We start from the raw sequence: 13,154 nt of genomic DNA, 5'->3' as shown, positions 1-13,154 counted from the left end.
GCGATCACTAGTGTCAGACAGGCAGGGTGGTAGTGGTGGTGGTGATTACTGTTCTAAGAGGAAGTACAACTGGGCAACCATCCTCTACATAACACTAATAGGAGAGAAAAAATGGAAGAGACCCGACACTTCGAAAAATGAAGGTATCGACCAAAGAAAGACAAGGGCCAAGAAGGGCGTGAAAATGAAAGACTCCCCAGGCCTCGAGTGCTCTAATACCGTCGGGGTCAGAAAAGAACAAGAGTTGACCAAGGAAGGTCAGATAGGATAGATGAAAGTGAGGAGCCTGGCACAAGTAAGTGGAAGCAATGTCAGGACTCAGCTAAGGGCCCCATGGTCGCCATACCACGCTCCCAAGTTGAGAGCCCCTGGGCCCCCTTTTAGTCGCCTCTTACGACAGGCAGGGGATACCGTGGGAGTAATTCTACCACCCTATGGATGTGAAATCTGGACACTTTATCGCCATGACATAAAGAAACTGGAATGCTTCCATCAGCAGAAACTTAGATCCATCATGAACATCAAATGGGATGACTACATAAGCAATGCAGCAGTTCTTACCAAGGCGCATATGAACAGCATAGAAGCCTTCATCATCACTCATCGGCTTAGATGAGTTGGTCACATCCAGTGTATTAATGACAGACTGCCTAAACAACTTCTCTATGGTGAAATTGGTCATGGCAAAAGACCTCAAGGTGCTCCTTTGAAAGGTTATGACCAGCTTAAGAAGACTATGAATAGCACCAACATAAATGCTAACAACTGGGCAACAACTGCACACAACCATGTTCTCTGGTGCAAAGCTACTGCAGAAAGCGTCTCACTGTTTGAGCAGGCACGTTGCAGACAAGAAATTGAAACACATGAAAAGCAGAAACTACGTCAGACCAAACCCTGTCCCCCACCCACCTTTAGATGTGACTTGTGTGACTGCATGTTTCATGCAAAGATGAGCTAGATCAGTTATCAGCGACATCTCCACAGAGCCAACAGACTTTAAGAGGAACTGCATGAGAAAAATGTATTCTCGGAAACGAGTAGCGGCCTATGACGATTTTACCACCCCCACCCACAGAGGGAACAGGCAAGGAACTCAGAAGAATTCTTTTCCACGAAAACAAAAAAAACTTAGTGCATAGTTGTGATGTGAAAATGGTTAATGGATCACTTCTAATTTTATTGATCATCTTACTGTATTTATGGATGAGAATGCATCCTAAATTATGCTTCAAAAGGAGTTATACTGCGCTTTCCATTCAACAATGTACGCCATTATTTCACGAGTTCTATGGATCAACTAGATGGACATGACCAGTTTCTGCACAAGTGAACACAAATCATGGAACTTGTTGGAAGACAATAACACAGATGAAACCTCAAGGAGGAAATCTACTTTCTGGTAATTCATTACAGTTGATCACAATGAAAAAGAAGCTTGTATGAAATTATAGTGTGAAACAGGTATATATTAATTTCTTTGAGGTAACCTTGTTGCTTTAATGACAAATTAAGTTATGATTTTCATCATGAAATAGAAAGATGCTGAATATGAATTTCTCTTTTTTCATTGTTTAAACTTTAAACAAAATAAAATATGTTTAAACATAAATTCCAAGAATAATATCAGTTCTTTAATTTTGTCAAATACGAACTACACAGTTCGAAAAAATTCGAGGGAACATGTTTTTGAGCGTATGCCATGCTCCACAAAACAATACCTCACACCCAGGTATATTACCAACTAAACCTTTATTCTTTACCGTTGAAGTATACAAAAGAACATCGATGGATTCGCGTTCATTTTCAGAACACAAACGCAAATGTCAAAATATGGGTTGAAAACAAAGTGATAACAGTCCTCCAGGGTGGATTTTTATCACAGTTGGAGAGCTTCAGTATGGTGTATGTCCCCCATGAGCATTTATCACAGCTTGGCACCTACGTGGCATGCTCCGTATAAGTCGACGGAGGTCACGTTGCGGTAGCGGGTCCCATTCTTCAATGAGAGATTGTTCGAGGTCTTTGAGAGTCTGTAGTGGAACAGGACGCCCACAAACACTTCTGTCAAGCCTATCCCACACAAGCTCGATGGGATTAAGGTCGGGACTCCCTGCTGGCCATTCCATCTCTTGAATGTACAGTTCTCGCAAGACAGCTCTGGTGATGCACGCTACATGAGCCCTGGCATTGCCGTGCATGAGTACGAATTCAGGGCTAACATCGTATGCAGCAACTAACACATGCTGTAGCAGTATCTGCTCGATGTACCCCGCAAGTGGTAAGATTACCACGAATGACGACAAGATCCATACAACCATTAATACTGATGCCACTCCATACCATCACAAAACCTTGTCCAAATTAGTCGTCAAATGTTGTCCAGGAAAGCAAGTACTGCTCGCTACGGCGTCTCCACACATGTTGACGTTCATCACACTATGTCAGGAGAAATCTGGACTCATCTGTGAACAATACAGGTCTGCATTAGCGAAGTTGCCAGTTGACGTGGGTATGGGCAAACGGAAGGCGAGCCGCACGATGTTGCTGTGTTAAACGGGGCACTTGAACAGGATGTCTGGGTCGTAAGGACACTTCTCTTAACCTGTTCCTTACTGTCTGGTCAGACACTGTGACTCCAGTGACCCTTCTGAGGTCTTGTTGCAGTTCTCTGGCAGTTGCTGAACAATGCCGCAATGCACAGATGGTCGGATATCTGTCATCCTGTGGGATTGTCATGCGTCCACGACCTTGTCCAACGCTCCTTGTGAACTGGCCTGTCTCACTGTACTGATTCCACAAGCGATGAATAACTGACGGAGAGACATTAAGATCCACAGCAACATGATGAAAAGTCCATCCTTCCTGGATCAAAGTGACAGCCCTTGAGACTTGAACCTCATTAAGATGTCTCATGGGATGTGCTGGTTGACGTACGTGCTCCAATGACTGCAGTAGCCTGTGTATCTCACAATGACACAAGGACACACCGCTATTCACTTTGTTTTGAGGAGTCACCTGACATTTTAATGCATGGCTACGCCTACAGATGGAGTATAACTTTGATTTGGCATACCCTGAGTAGCTAAGTCTCAAGGTATGCTGTACGACCAAATTAACATTCATATACCAGACGTTGCAAAATATGTTCCCCTAATTTTTTTGAAATGTGTATTTCTTGCCTTACTTGATTTCACTGATTTTAAATTTAAATTCGAATTGTGATTATACATTTTGTATACCTCAGTGATCATAATAATAATAATAATAATAATAATAATAATAATAATAATAATAATAATAATAATAATAATAATAATAATTTTCCAGCTTCAATTTTCTGGGCAATGGTGTACATGCGCTTGCCACTTCCTGCTGTCAAAGTATAGTTTCTGTTCCTCTATGTTCTCCTACTTGACATTCCTCTTGCTGACCTCTGATTTCACTGTGTCTATCCATTGATTCCTTGGCCTCCCTACTGGCTTCTTCCCTTTCACTTCTCTATCAAAGTAATTCCTCCCTTTCTCATTCTGTCCATCCTCATAACATATCACAACCATTATTGCCTGCATCTTAAAAGCTTGGTAACAGGTATTTTGATACCAGCCTCCTTCCTGTTTGCTTCATTTCTAATCTAGTCTTTCCTGGTCTTTTGGTTCATTGTTCTGATGAATTTTATTTCTGTTGACTGCATTTTACTATTAGCCTTGTTACACAGGGTTCAAGTTTCAAGTCCCTAGGAGAGAAATGGAATGAAATATATATGAAACATGGTCAATTTTACTTTCTGGGGTATTTTTATCATCCAGAGTAGACTTCTCACTTGAAAATAAAACTGAGAAGTTTTCTGCACCCTGTTAAGTATTTCTTGGTTTATTGTGTTATCTTTTGAAATAATACTTCAAAGGTATTTGAAGTTAGAAACAGATTGTAGCAGAGTTCCCTCCAGGAAAAATGTCTGAATCTGTGCCTTTCTTGTTGATAGTCATTTCAACAGTTTTTGTTTTACTGGTGTTTAGTCCATATTCTTTAAACTTGTCAATCTGAAGATTTAGTTTCTCCTGTACTTCTGATTCATTTTCTCCCCAGATCAGAATATCATTTGCAAATATTAGTGTTAGGCACTTCACAAAGTTTTCATGATGGATTTTACTATCTGATCCATGACAATGATGAACAAGAGTGGTGGTGACAAGGCACTTCCCTGCTGGACTCCTCTTTTGGTTTCAAACCAATCTGATCTTCCATCCCCTACTTGGACACAGCTAAAACATTTTTGATTGACAATCTTTACTTTATCAATCAGAAAGTTTGGCATATCTATACCTTCTAAGCACTCCCAGATATCTCCCTAGGTACACTGTCATAGGGTTTCTCAACATCCATAAATGTGATATACAACTTTATTCTAAGGAAGATGTGAATTTTAGCTTCTTACATGAGAAAATGTTAATCTTGCAAATACAAAATTAGCTCTAGCCGAATTAAATATTTCAAAGACTGAGCAAGTGGCCATGAGGTTTGGGTCATTCAGGAGATAGTGGGCTCGAACCCTACTGCCGGAAGCCCTGAAGATGGTTTTCCGTGGTTTCCCATTTTCACACCAGGCAAATGCTGGGGCTGTACCTTAATTAAGGCCATGGTCGCTTCCTTCCCACTCCTAGCCCCCTCCTATCCCACCGTCACAATAAGACCTATCTGTGTTGGAGCGATGTAAAGCAAAATTGTAAAAGAAATAAAAATATTTCAAAAGCTAAGGTCTGAGCTGCTGAGAGCAAAATAGAAGTGCTTTAAACATATACTTTTTTTAAAAATTCCTGTAAAGTTGTGAAAAGTGATATACAATGTTGTTCCAAGGGAAGGGACCCTTCAATTCATCCCTTACCGTGTCAATCCATTAGGATGGACAGCAAGATTAGAATCCCTTCATTTAATAAACTGATCAGTATGAGAAAGGTTAATAGGAGAAAATGTCAAAGTACAAATACAAATAACAAGAAAAATCAGATTAAAATGATATCCATTAATATCATGAGAGGGGTGGGAATTCTTCACTTCGAAACTGGAAGTCCTGGATTGGCACTGGATCATACCCGACACCAAAAAAATCATTAGCATGATGAACTGGACGGTTATCATAAAATAGTAAGTCTGTATAACCGTAAGTCCGATTGGTCGGCCGAACTGGATAACTGTATTTCTGATTCCTAGGTGATGTACTGTTACTAGCTTGATGAATAGGTGATGGTTGATTATTAGTCTCGTTTGAAGTCACTGAATCTACAGAAATATGACATTCAAAGGGTTGAGCATCTGGATTCAAGACTTCAGTCTGGACTGAAGATGTATTAACTGATACATGACACTCAAAGGGTTGGGCATCTGGATTCAATTTTGTGGTTGACAAGATAGAAGATTCCTCATCTGCTCCCTTCATACGAATCAAACTGTCCATCAAAACATTAGTGTATTTCCTAGGTTTACGCTTTACTGGTTCTCTAGAAGGTGACTTTTCAAGGGCTGCAGTGTTATTGTTTTCAGCTGAAACAGGAACATCAGCTGCAGCACAGGGGCCAGTTGCAGCAGGAATAGTTTTTTCTGAACTACCTGGATCGTTAGTAGTAGAAAAGTCAGACTTGCTAGTGGATCTGCTGTTGCTTTCCGTTTCACTTTCTGTAGTGACATCCGTTTTATGTGCATCTTCAAATTGGTCACTATCCTCTGAAACACACACACAAAAGCCATTAAAAACTGACAGAATAAATTAGATTTGATTTTATGTGTTAGGGATTTTTTACAAAAAAAATAGATCAAAATAAAATCTAAGAATTGTGTGAGGGTAGGCTACAACTAGAGGATGATTATGCTGGTGTGGAAGAGTGAGGAATGTCATTCATTATATCTTTAAACATCTGACACAAGCAGAGTACAGACAACTTATTCAGGTGGGGAAAATGTGAAAATATGGACAGAAATATGCACAGGAATTGTGAAAAAAAAAAAAAAAAAAAAAAAAAAAGAGAGAGAGAGAGAGATGATAGAACACACTGGCAGACAACATTCAACTTCAACATTCAACACTTCAATGGAATTTCAGAGTTGGTTATAGCTCAATATTGATTAACTGTATGAAGAATGTGGAAGTTATAAAATAAGTTGCATAAGGGAGTCTTTACCATTTTGACTAGTTATAAGGATCAGTGAATATCATATATGGTGCACTGAATATTGGTAAGATCACTATGTTTTGTGGTGTATTGGCATAATGAACAATCCTAGCATGAAAATGATTATACAATGTAAACAGGAACACACAACATTTATAAGTACTTGTACTATGATTGACTGATGAACATGGAGGTAAGTATTTTGCTCTCTTGCGTACTACTGAAATCACTCAATACCATGTTAATAAATATGTCGGGAAGCCTGGTATGTTATATGTGCCATTTTCTGCATCAATTTGTGAAGTATTTGGTTGTAAATAGCATTTTATGCCTCGCCTGGGATACGAATGATGCTGGATGGGTTCGGAGGCTGGAACTCTAATTACCCTTAAGTAGAGAGCTAAGCTCTGGGTAGAGCGTGACCTTGGTATTACCCTCTCTATCATGCAATAGAGTTGACAAGATGACACGAGGCTTAGAATGCTGCTTGTGTCAGAAGACTTGGCTAATTTACAGGGTTTCAAACTAAGAACTGTATATTACTATCACTTCCCTGTCTATTTTGTGGATACCAACCCACAGATTTTGCAGGCTCAATAATAATAATAATAATAATAATAATAATAATAATAATAATATATATATTTTTTTTATGAGGGAAGTATGGGAAATCTTTCAATAGACACTTGTGAGGGTGGAAGTTTCTTAACTCAGAACTGGGGAGTTCCCGTCACCCCCACCGCGCGCACCTAAAATCCAAAAGATGCATTTGTAAGTACTTTGAAACGCACGATCAGATTTTAATGAAAACAATTCAATAGATAAGAGTGTGTATAAAGAGCTACAAATTGAGTATACATTCAACTTTGGAAGATGACTACTAACAGAGTGAATATCTAAATGTGGGAGGGGCGTACCCTTTCCCTAGAAAACTTACTAGCTGGCTATTTAAAGACCTTTACCTTGCACATTTCGGCTTATTCTACGTCATGGTTTGCGCGAGTCAAGTCACAGTGCAGATTAAGTGCATTGCAGATGCGTGTCCTCTTTGTGTGCATATCTATAGTCATTGTGTGATAGGTATGTGGTATCGGCAGTACTGCATGTGATCAGTACCCTTCTTGTGAAGGAATGAGCATGAAAGATCATTACAACTTATATTCTAAACAGGCTATGCAATGAGCTTCAGTCATAGATCGGGTCATGCTATTTGTGCTTGCTAGTGTGCAGCTGATACCATGTTTAGTGAGAACTAAATACCATAGCGCTATTTTGAGCTCTTATGAAGCTACCAGTGGTTACAGAAACAAATAGATAAACTTACTACTAATACTAGGTAGAGACGAAAATGAAGGAGTGAATTTGTGTGTGTGGATAGCTGAATTATCAGGTGGTGGTGGTGGTAGTGGTGATTTTTGTTTTAAGAGGAAGTACATCGAGGTAATCATCCTCTCTGAACAAATAAGTGGAAAAGAAATTTAAAATATAAAACAAAACTATTTATTCAACAAAGGAATTTGGAAAGGCAGTACAAAATAAGACAAAAACAATTATAGAATTAGGCCGAAAGGATCACTAACGTATCAAAAGGGAACATACATTCCCTGAGTAACAATACACTTGAAATTTATACACCCTTGACAAGTCCACTTTCGCACATAAAGCGGATGACGAGATCAGCAGTAGTCGCGTCATCGGCTAGTATGCGTTCGAGTGTTTCCTGCAGCCTGAGGCTCCGTCTTAGGCCAGACAGATCGGCGCACTCAGTGAGGATGTGAAGTCGGCACCACAAGAACACACTGGGGGGGGTCTTCCCTCTTAAGAAGATAAGAGTGCGTGGATCGTAAATGACCTATCCTCAGCCTGCACAGTACTATGGCCTCTCTCCGTGAAGGTCGGAAAGAGGACTGCCACATGGTAGTTGTCTTCTTAATTGTTCTCAGTTTGTTGGGAGTTCGGATATCTAGCCACTCCGATTCCCAGGACGCCAAGATGGTTCGACGTAGCTGAGAACAAATATCCTTAGCAGGTACATTAACAGGTCTTGGTGGTATAAGTGCAGCTTCCTTTGCTGCTTCATCCGCAAATTCATTCCCTGCAATCCCAACGTGGCTTGGAAGCCACGCGAAAGTGATTCTGGTGCTAGCATCCCCTAACCTGGCTAGAAGGTCATGTACCTGCTGCACCAATGGGTGTTGCGAGAAACAGGTTTCAATAGACTGCAGAGAGCTTAACGAATCGGTACACAACAGAAAGTGGCTTCTTTCGTCACGCAGTGCAAACTGCAGAGCCTCTAAGATGGCGTAAAGCTCTGCAGTATACACGCTACATACTTTAGGGAGCGAGACCTTCATACTCATATTTTCAATGACGAAAGAGCAACCAACGCTATCTCCGACTTTAGAACCATCCGTGAAGATAAGTCTCGCAGCCGAATATTGGTGAAATAAGTTCTGGAAATACCTCCGGTGAACAGAGGAGTCCGTGTTCACCTTGGGTCCACGGAGCAGATCTAGGCGTATATCCGGTCGCGGAACCAACCACGGAGGTACCTCGCCAAGAGTTCGTTCGAGACAACCACCGATATCAATATTCAAATCATGACACAAGCTATCAATCCGAAACCCAACCGGCCGTGTGGCATTCGGCCGGTCTTGGCACCGCTGGTGGTATTGGGTGCGATTGATGCATTGATAGCTTGGATGTAGCGGCATTTCACGAATTTTGGCAGCATACGTGAGGAGTAACTGCTGCCTTCTTATTCGTAAAGGTGGAACTCCCGCTTCAGCGAGTAGGCTGGGAATGGGGCTAGTACGGAAAGCACCCGTTGCCAGCCTTACTCCACTATGGTGAATACTGTCTAAAAGGTTCAGCGTAGATTTTGGTGCTGAGCCATAAGCCGCACTTCCATAGTCAATCTGGGAGAGGACCGTAGCCGTGTAAAATCGCAGCAGTACCCCACGGTCAGCCCCCCATGAAGTGCCGCTGAGAAACTTAAGCATGTTAAGTCTCTTCATGCAGGCAACCTTCAACTGACGGATGTGGGGCTGCCACGTAAGTCTCTTATCAAAATGGAGACCCAGGAATCTGCAGGTGTCAACCACTGGTAAGACACTGTTTCGCAAGCGGAGCTCTGGTTCGGGATGCACAGGCCGCCGTCGACAGAAGTGTACAACAGAGGTTTTCGCTGCTGAAAACCGAAAACCGTGTTGCAGGGCCCATCTGTCGACTCGGTTAATAGCTTGCTGTAGCTGTCTCTCAGCAAACGCCACCCTTCCGGAGCTGTAATGTAGAGCTAAGTCGTCTACATACAGCGAAGGAACGACTGCGGGCCCAGCAGCGGCAACTATGCCGTTGATAGCGATTGCGAACAGCGTGACACTCAGTACAGATCCCTGAGGTACTCCATTTTCCTGAACGTAATATTGAGAAAATGCATTCCCTACATGGACTCGAAAGAGAAGGAGAGACATGAAGTTCTCAATAAACGTTGGCAAATTTCCCCGAAATCCCCACTGGTGTCGTGTGGAGAGAATCCCATATCGCCAGGTAGTGTCGTAAGCTTTCTCCAGGTCAAAAAACACGGCGACTAGGTGTTCCTTCTGGAGAAAGGCCTCCTGAATGGTGCTCTCCAATCTGACCAGATGATCAGTGGCAGACCGATGAGAGCGAAAACCACACTGGTAGTTAGACAAGAGACCCTCCTTTTCCATGGCCCATACAAGACGCCGGTTAACCATCAAACAGCTTACAGAGACCATTTGTAAGGCATATTGAATTATCAGGAATGGAGTCAGTGATGAATAGGGCTTCAATAGCGACCTCTAGAGATAATACTCGCTATGCGGGGTAGTCTACCTCCTGAACATGTGGAGACCCTTCCAATACCGTATCGTATTTTGAAGTCAACAAACTGTACCTTTAAATAATACAGTACAGCATTTGTTCACATGCATTTGAGTGCCCTTTGAACCCAAGACCAGACGATGGACGGTGAGAACACGCCTAAGTGCCTGCGATATTCCAGAATTAAGAAGACGTTATGGAAGTTCGGCAGTTTGGAGATCCATAAGAAGACAACGTTCCAGTTCATCGTGAAGACAGCACGACTCCAAACGGACTCACGACTTTCAGCTAGCAGGATAGCAGTCATGGAGCAGACAATCACTGAATTTATTCTGCGGATTGCATGATTTAGTATTAGTGACGTATCCAGGGAGTGGCACCCCTGCCTATGTGAGTCCCAGAGCACACTGACCTGGTGTGTAACATCTGGTATGGGTCCAGCTCAGGGTTACGAGTGAAGACCTCAACGGCATCTATGGTGAAGGTGAATTTCGGTACGGTGGAGATGGCAGAAGGGCAAACCTGTAGGGTCTGTACTCCAGAGGAGCGGCTACGAAAGGTGTCTGATTCCGCGTTAGGGGTGGCCTAATTTTGAATCTGGCAGTAGGCATAAAATGCCTCTGGGTGTGGCAAGCCCACTGTAACAGTAGTCTACATGGATTAGCAGATATGGTGCCTCGGAAAATGTTAGGGTGTCCCCTACCGAAGAAAGTGGAGAGGAACCATATTTGCTCCTACCTGGCTACAGCTGGATAAAGGGAAATGATGATGATGATGATCTTGCTATATGTACTAGCAAAGTACCAGCAGGAGGGAAATTCAAATAAATGGGTAGATTCCCATTGTATTTTTAGTAAGTAAAATGGTAAGGTCTTCCTAAAATTCAATTATTATGTTGTGCTAAACAGATAACTGGCACTTTAGAGATTAAATTTCCATGATGGTAGTGTCCACCTGTAGTTTCAGGATGGCTGTTATGAGGAGGAAGAAGACGCCCGGTTCGGGGTATAAACTTGGCTTAGACAGGTTGCTGTAACAGAGTTTCCCATTGATAAGGATCATCTAGATATACTCTAAAAGCATTTGATTAGGGTGAATATTAGAATCATGTGTGTGTGCGCGCATGTGTGTGTGTGTGGACGATGGTACGGAAGGATATCAGAATTACGTAGTAGATGAGGCTGGATAATAATAACAATATAATACAGGCCAGTGGAAAGAGATGCAGATATCACAAGGAAACACTGAAGAAAGTGATGTCCGTTGAGGATAATTTGCCAGAGTAGGGTCGCGATAGAAATGAATTAAGATGCCCACTCTGTAGTCGATATGTGTTGCCGGCCAGCTGTCATATTGTTGACGTGAATGGTGACAGATAGTGAGCAAAGATGACAAACGTAAGCTTTGATGCTTATAGATTATGATGAAAATATGGTGGTCTGTCAGTCTCTGACGATTGACTAAATTCTCAACTGGCACACAGCCGATAAGCGACAGGAAGAGTGAAGAAAAGGACAAACCAGAGCCCACACCAGTGCCTAAATTTTTAAAAAGCTCTCTAGAAGCAGTGGACAAAGTATGATGTCACAAGTTCTACTGCTGAAGATATGGCTTTAATCACTAAGATGGATTCGGTTTTATGTCAAAATGGATAAAAGAAAATTCAGTCTACCCTGGATATGTTTTTCTAAGCTGTGTAATGTGTGGTATTTATTTTGAAATACTTTATAGTGCACTGTGTATTGTGCGATAGTTGGAATACATTATAGTGTAGAGGTACAGTAATTCATTTTTATGTTATTTACTCCCCGAGTAAGTTACTGACAACCTAGGTCAGGGCCTCTCAAACGCTCAAAATCTCACGCGTGCAAATGGAGGCGCAAGAGCTCCGTGCACTGTGCATCGCTCCCGCTCGGCTCAACTCGGACCAACGCTTCGTCTCTGGCCTACTCGGCTAAGCTCGGCTCAACTCGTCTCGGATTTGGAACGCTACGGAGCAAGTGAGGAAGAGAGAGACAGGGAGAGCGAGCGAGACATGCGTGGGGAAAGAGAGAGACATCGCTATTGCTCCAAATCGAGGAGTGGGGGGCTGCACTCTGGTCAACCAAGCGCAGTCGTCTTTTGCACCGTGCACAGTGCATGCACCAAGCGCATGCACCCTGAGAGGCCCTGACCTAGGTTTATATTCTGACTGTTGTAATAGTGCACGTAAAACTAATTAAGGTCAGCGATTTAATGTGCACGTCTATGCCGCATTCTTTTTTACATGTTGTAAATACAGTATAGTATGGTAGTATGTTTTCCCGCATGTCCGAATTTTTTAGTCCCTTCAAAAATGCACTAACAAGATTACACTGTAAATATAACTGGAATAATTTTAGACATGTATTAAGTCAAATATAAATTGAATACTATAAATCTGAAAGGGTCTAAGAGCCAAAGTAAGCGAATTTGAGTTAAATGGTTTAAAGAGGTCTATTTGCTGAGCAGAATACTTTTATAAAGGGTTTATAGCTTCAAAGTTTGTCTTGTAGCTTTTAATGTCCTCGGAAAATGGCAGGAGCTGTATCTCCAGAGGTAGGTTTAGTTAATAAGGGTCTAAGTGCCGCTTGTTCTCACCAGTTGATAATAGCGTGTGTACCGCGTGTAACACACAATGTCATCCAGTGGTGATGTTAACATTCTAAAGAGCAGAAAGAGGGGCTCTGAAAGTGTTTCCAAGGAAAGGAAGAGACTAAGGAACAGTCGTCAATCCTACAAAAACTACAGGCAGAAAGATGTGCCAGCAAAACAGCCTCCGAAAGCTCATGTAAGTGATACTCCTAAGGGTACGAACATGCCGAGTGGATTACTCCTCGCTCAGCGCTCATAGCAGTGCTCTGCGCTCATCACTCATCATTCAAACGTGCACATGCCAAGCGGGGGACCCTCGCTCTTCCTTCATTAACGAGGAAACATTTTCCATCCATTTAAGATTGTGCAGCATTAACGAGAAGATCGCGTTGTGTTCTTTAAATTTAATTTTGTTTTAATGCAAATGATTGTAGTTATCTGTGTGCATAATGATTAATTATAGTAGCAGTAGTGATCATGAACTTACGGTAGCAAGCAAATTGTACTTGATTTCAAGTTCTGACAGAA

The 13,154-nt window shown here is 42.0% G+C and overlaps 1 protein-coding gene across 2 annotated transcripts in view; it reads right to left on the bottom strand.

Annotated features, from left to right (window-relative positions):
• Nucleotides 1-3,971: 3,971 nt before the first annotated feature.
• The window catches only part of LOC136875558 (uncharacterized), an 83,156-nt gene continuing 73,973 nt past the window's right edge, over nucleotides 3,972-13,154 (bottom strand). For both annotated transcript variants that reach the window (XM_068228068.1, XM_067149108.2), the window contains exon 5: nucleotides 3,972-5,721. In XM_068228068.1, the coding sequence (XP_068084169.1) occupies nucleotides 5,030-5,721 (692 nt within the window). In that variant the 3' untranslated portion in view covers nucleotides 3,972-5,029. The remainder of the gene's footprint in view (nucleotides 5,722-13,154) is intronic.

Source organism: Anabrus simplex, chromosome 6, assembly GCF_040414725.1.
Source record: "Anabrus simplex isolate iqAnaSimp1 chromosome 6, ASM4041472v1, whole genome shotgun sequence".
Lineage (NCBI taxonomy): Eukaryota > Metazoa > Arthropoda > Insecta > Orthoptera > Tettigoniidae > Anabrus > Anabrus simplex.
The sequence above is the reverse complement of the archived record's forward strand: the minus strand, read 5'-3'. Positions and strand labels throughout refer to the sequence as shown.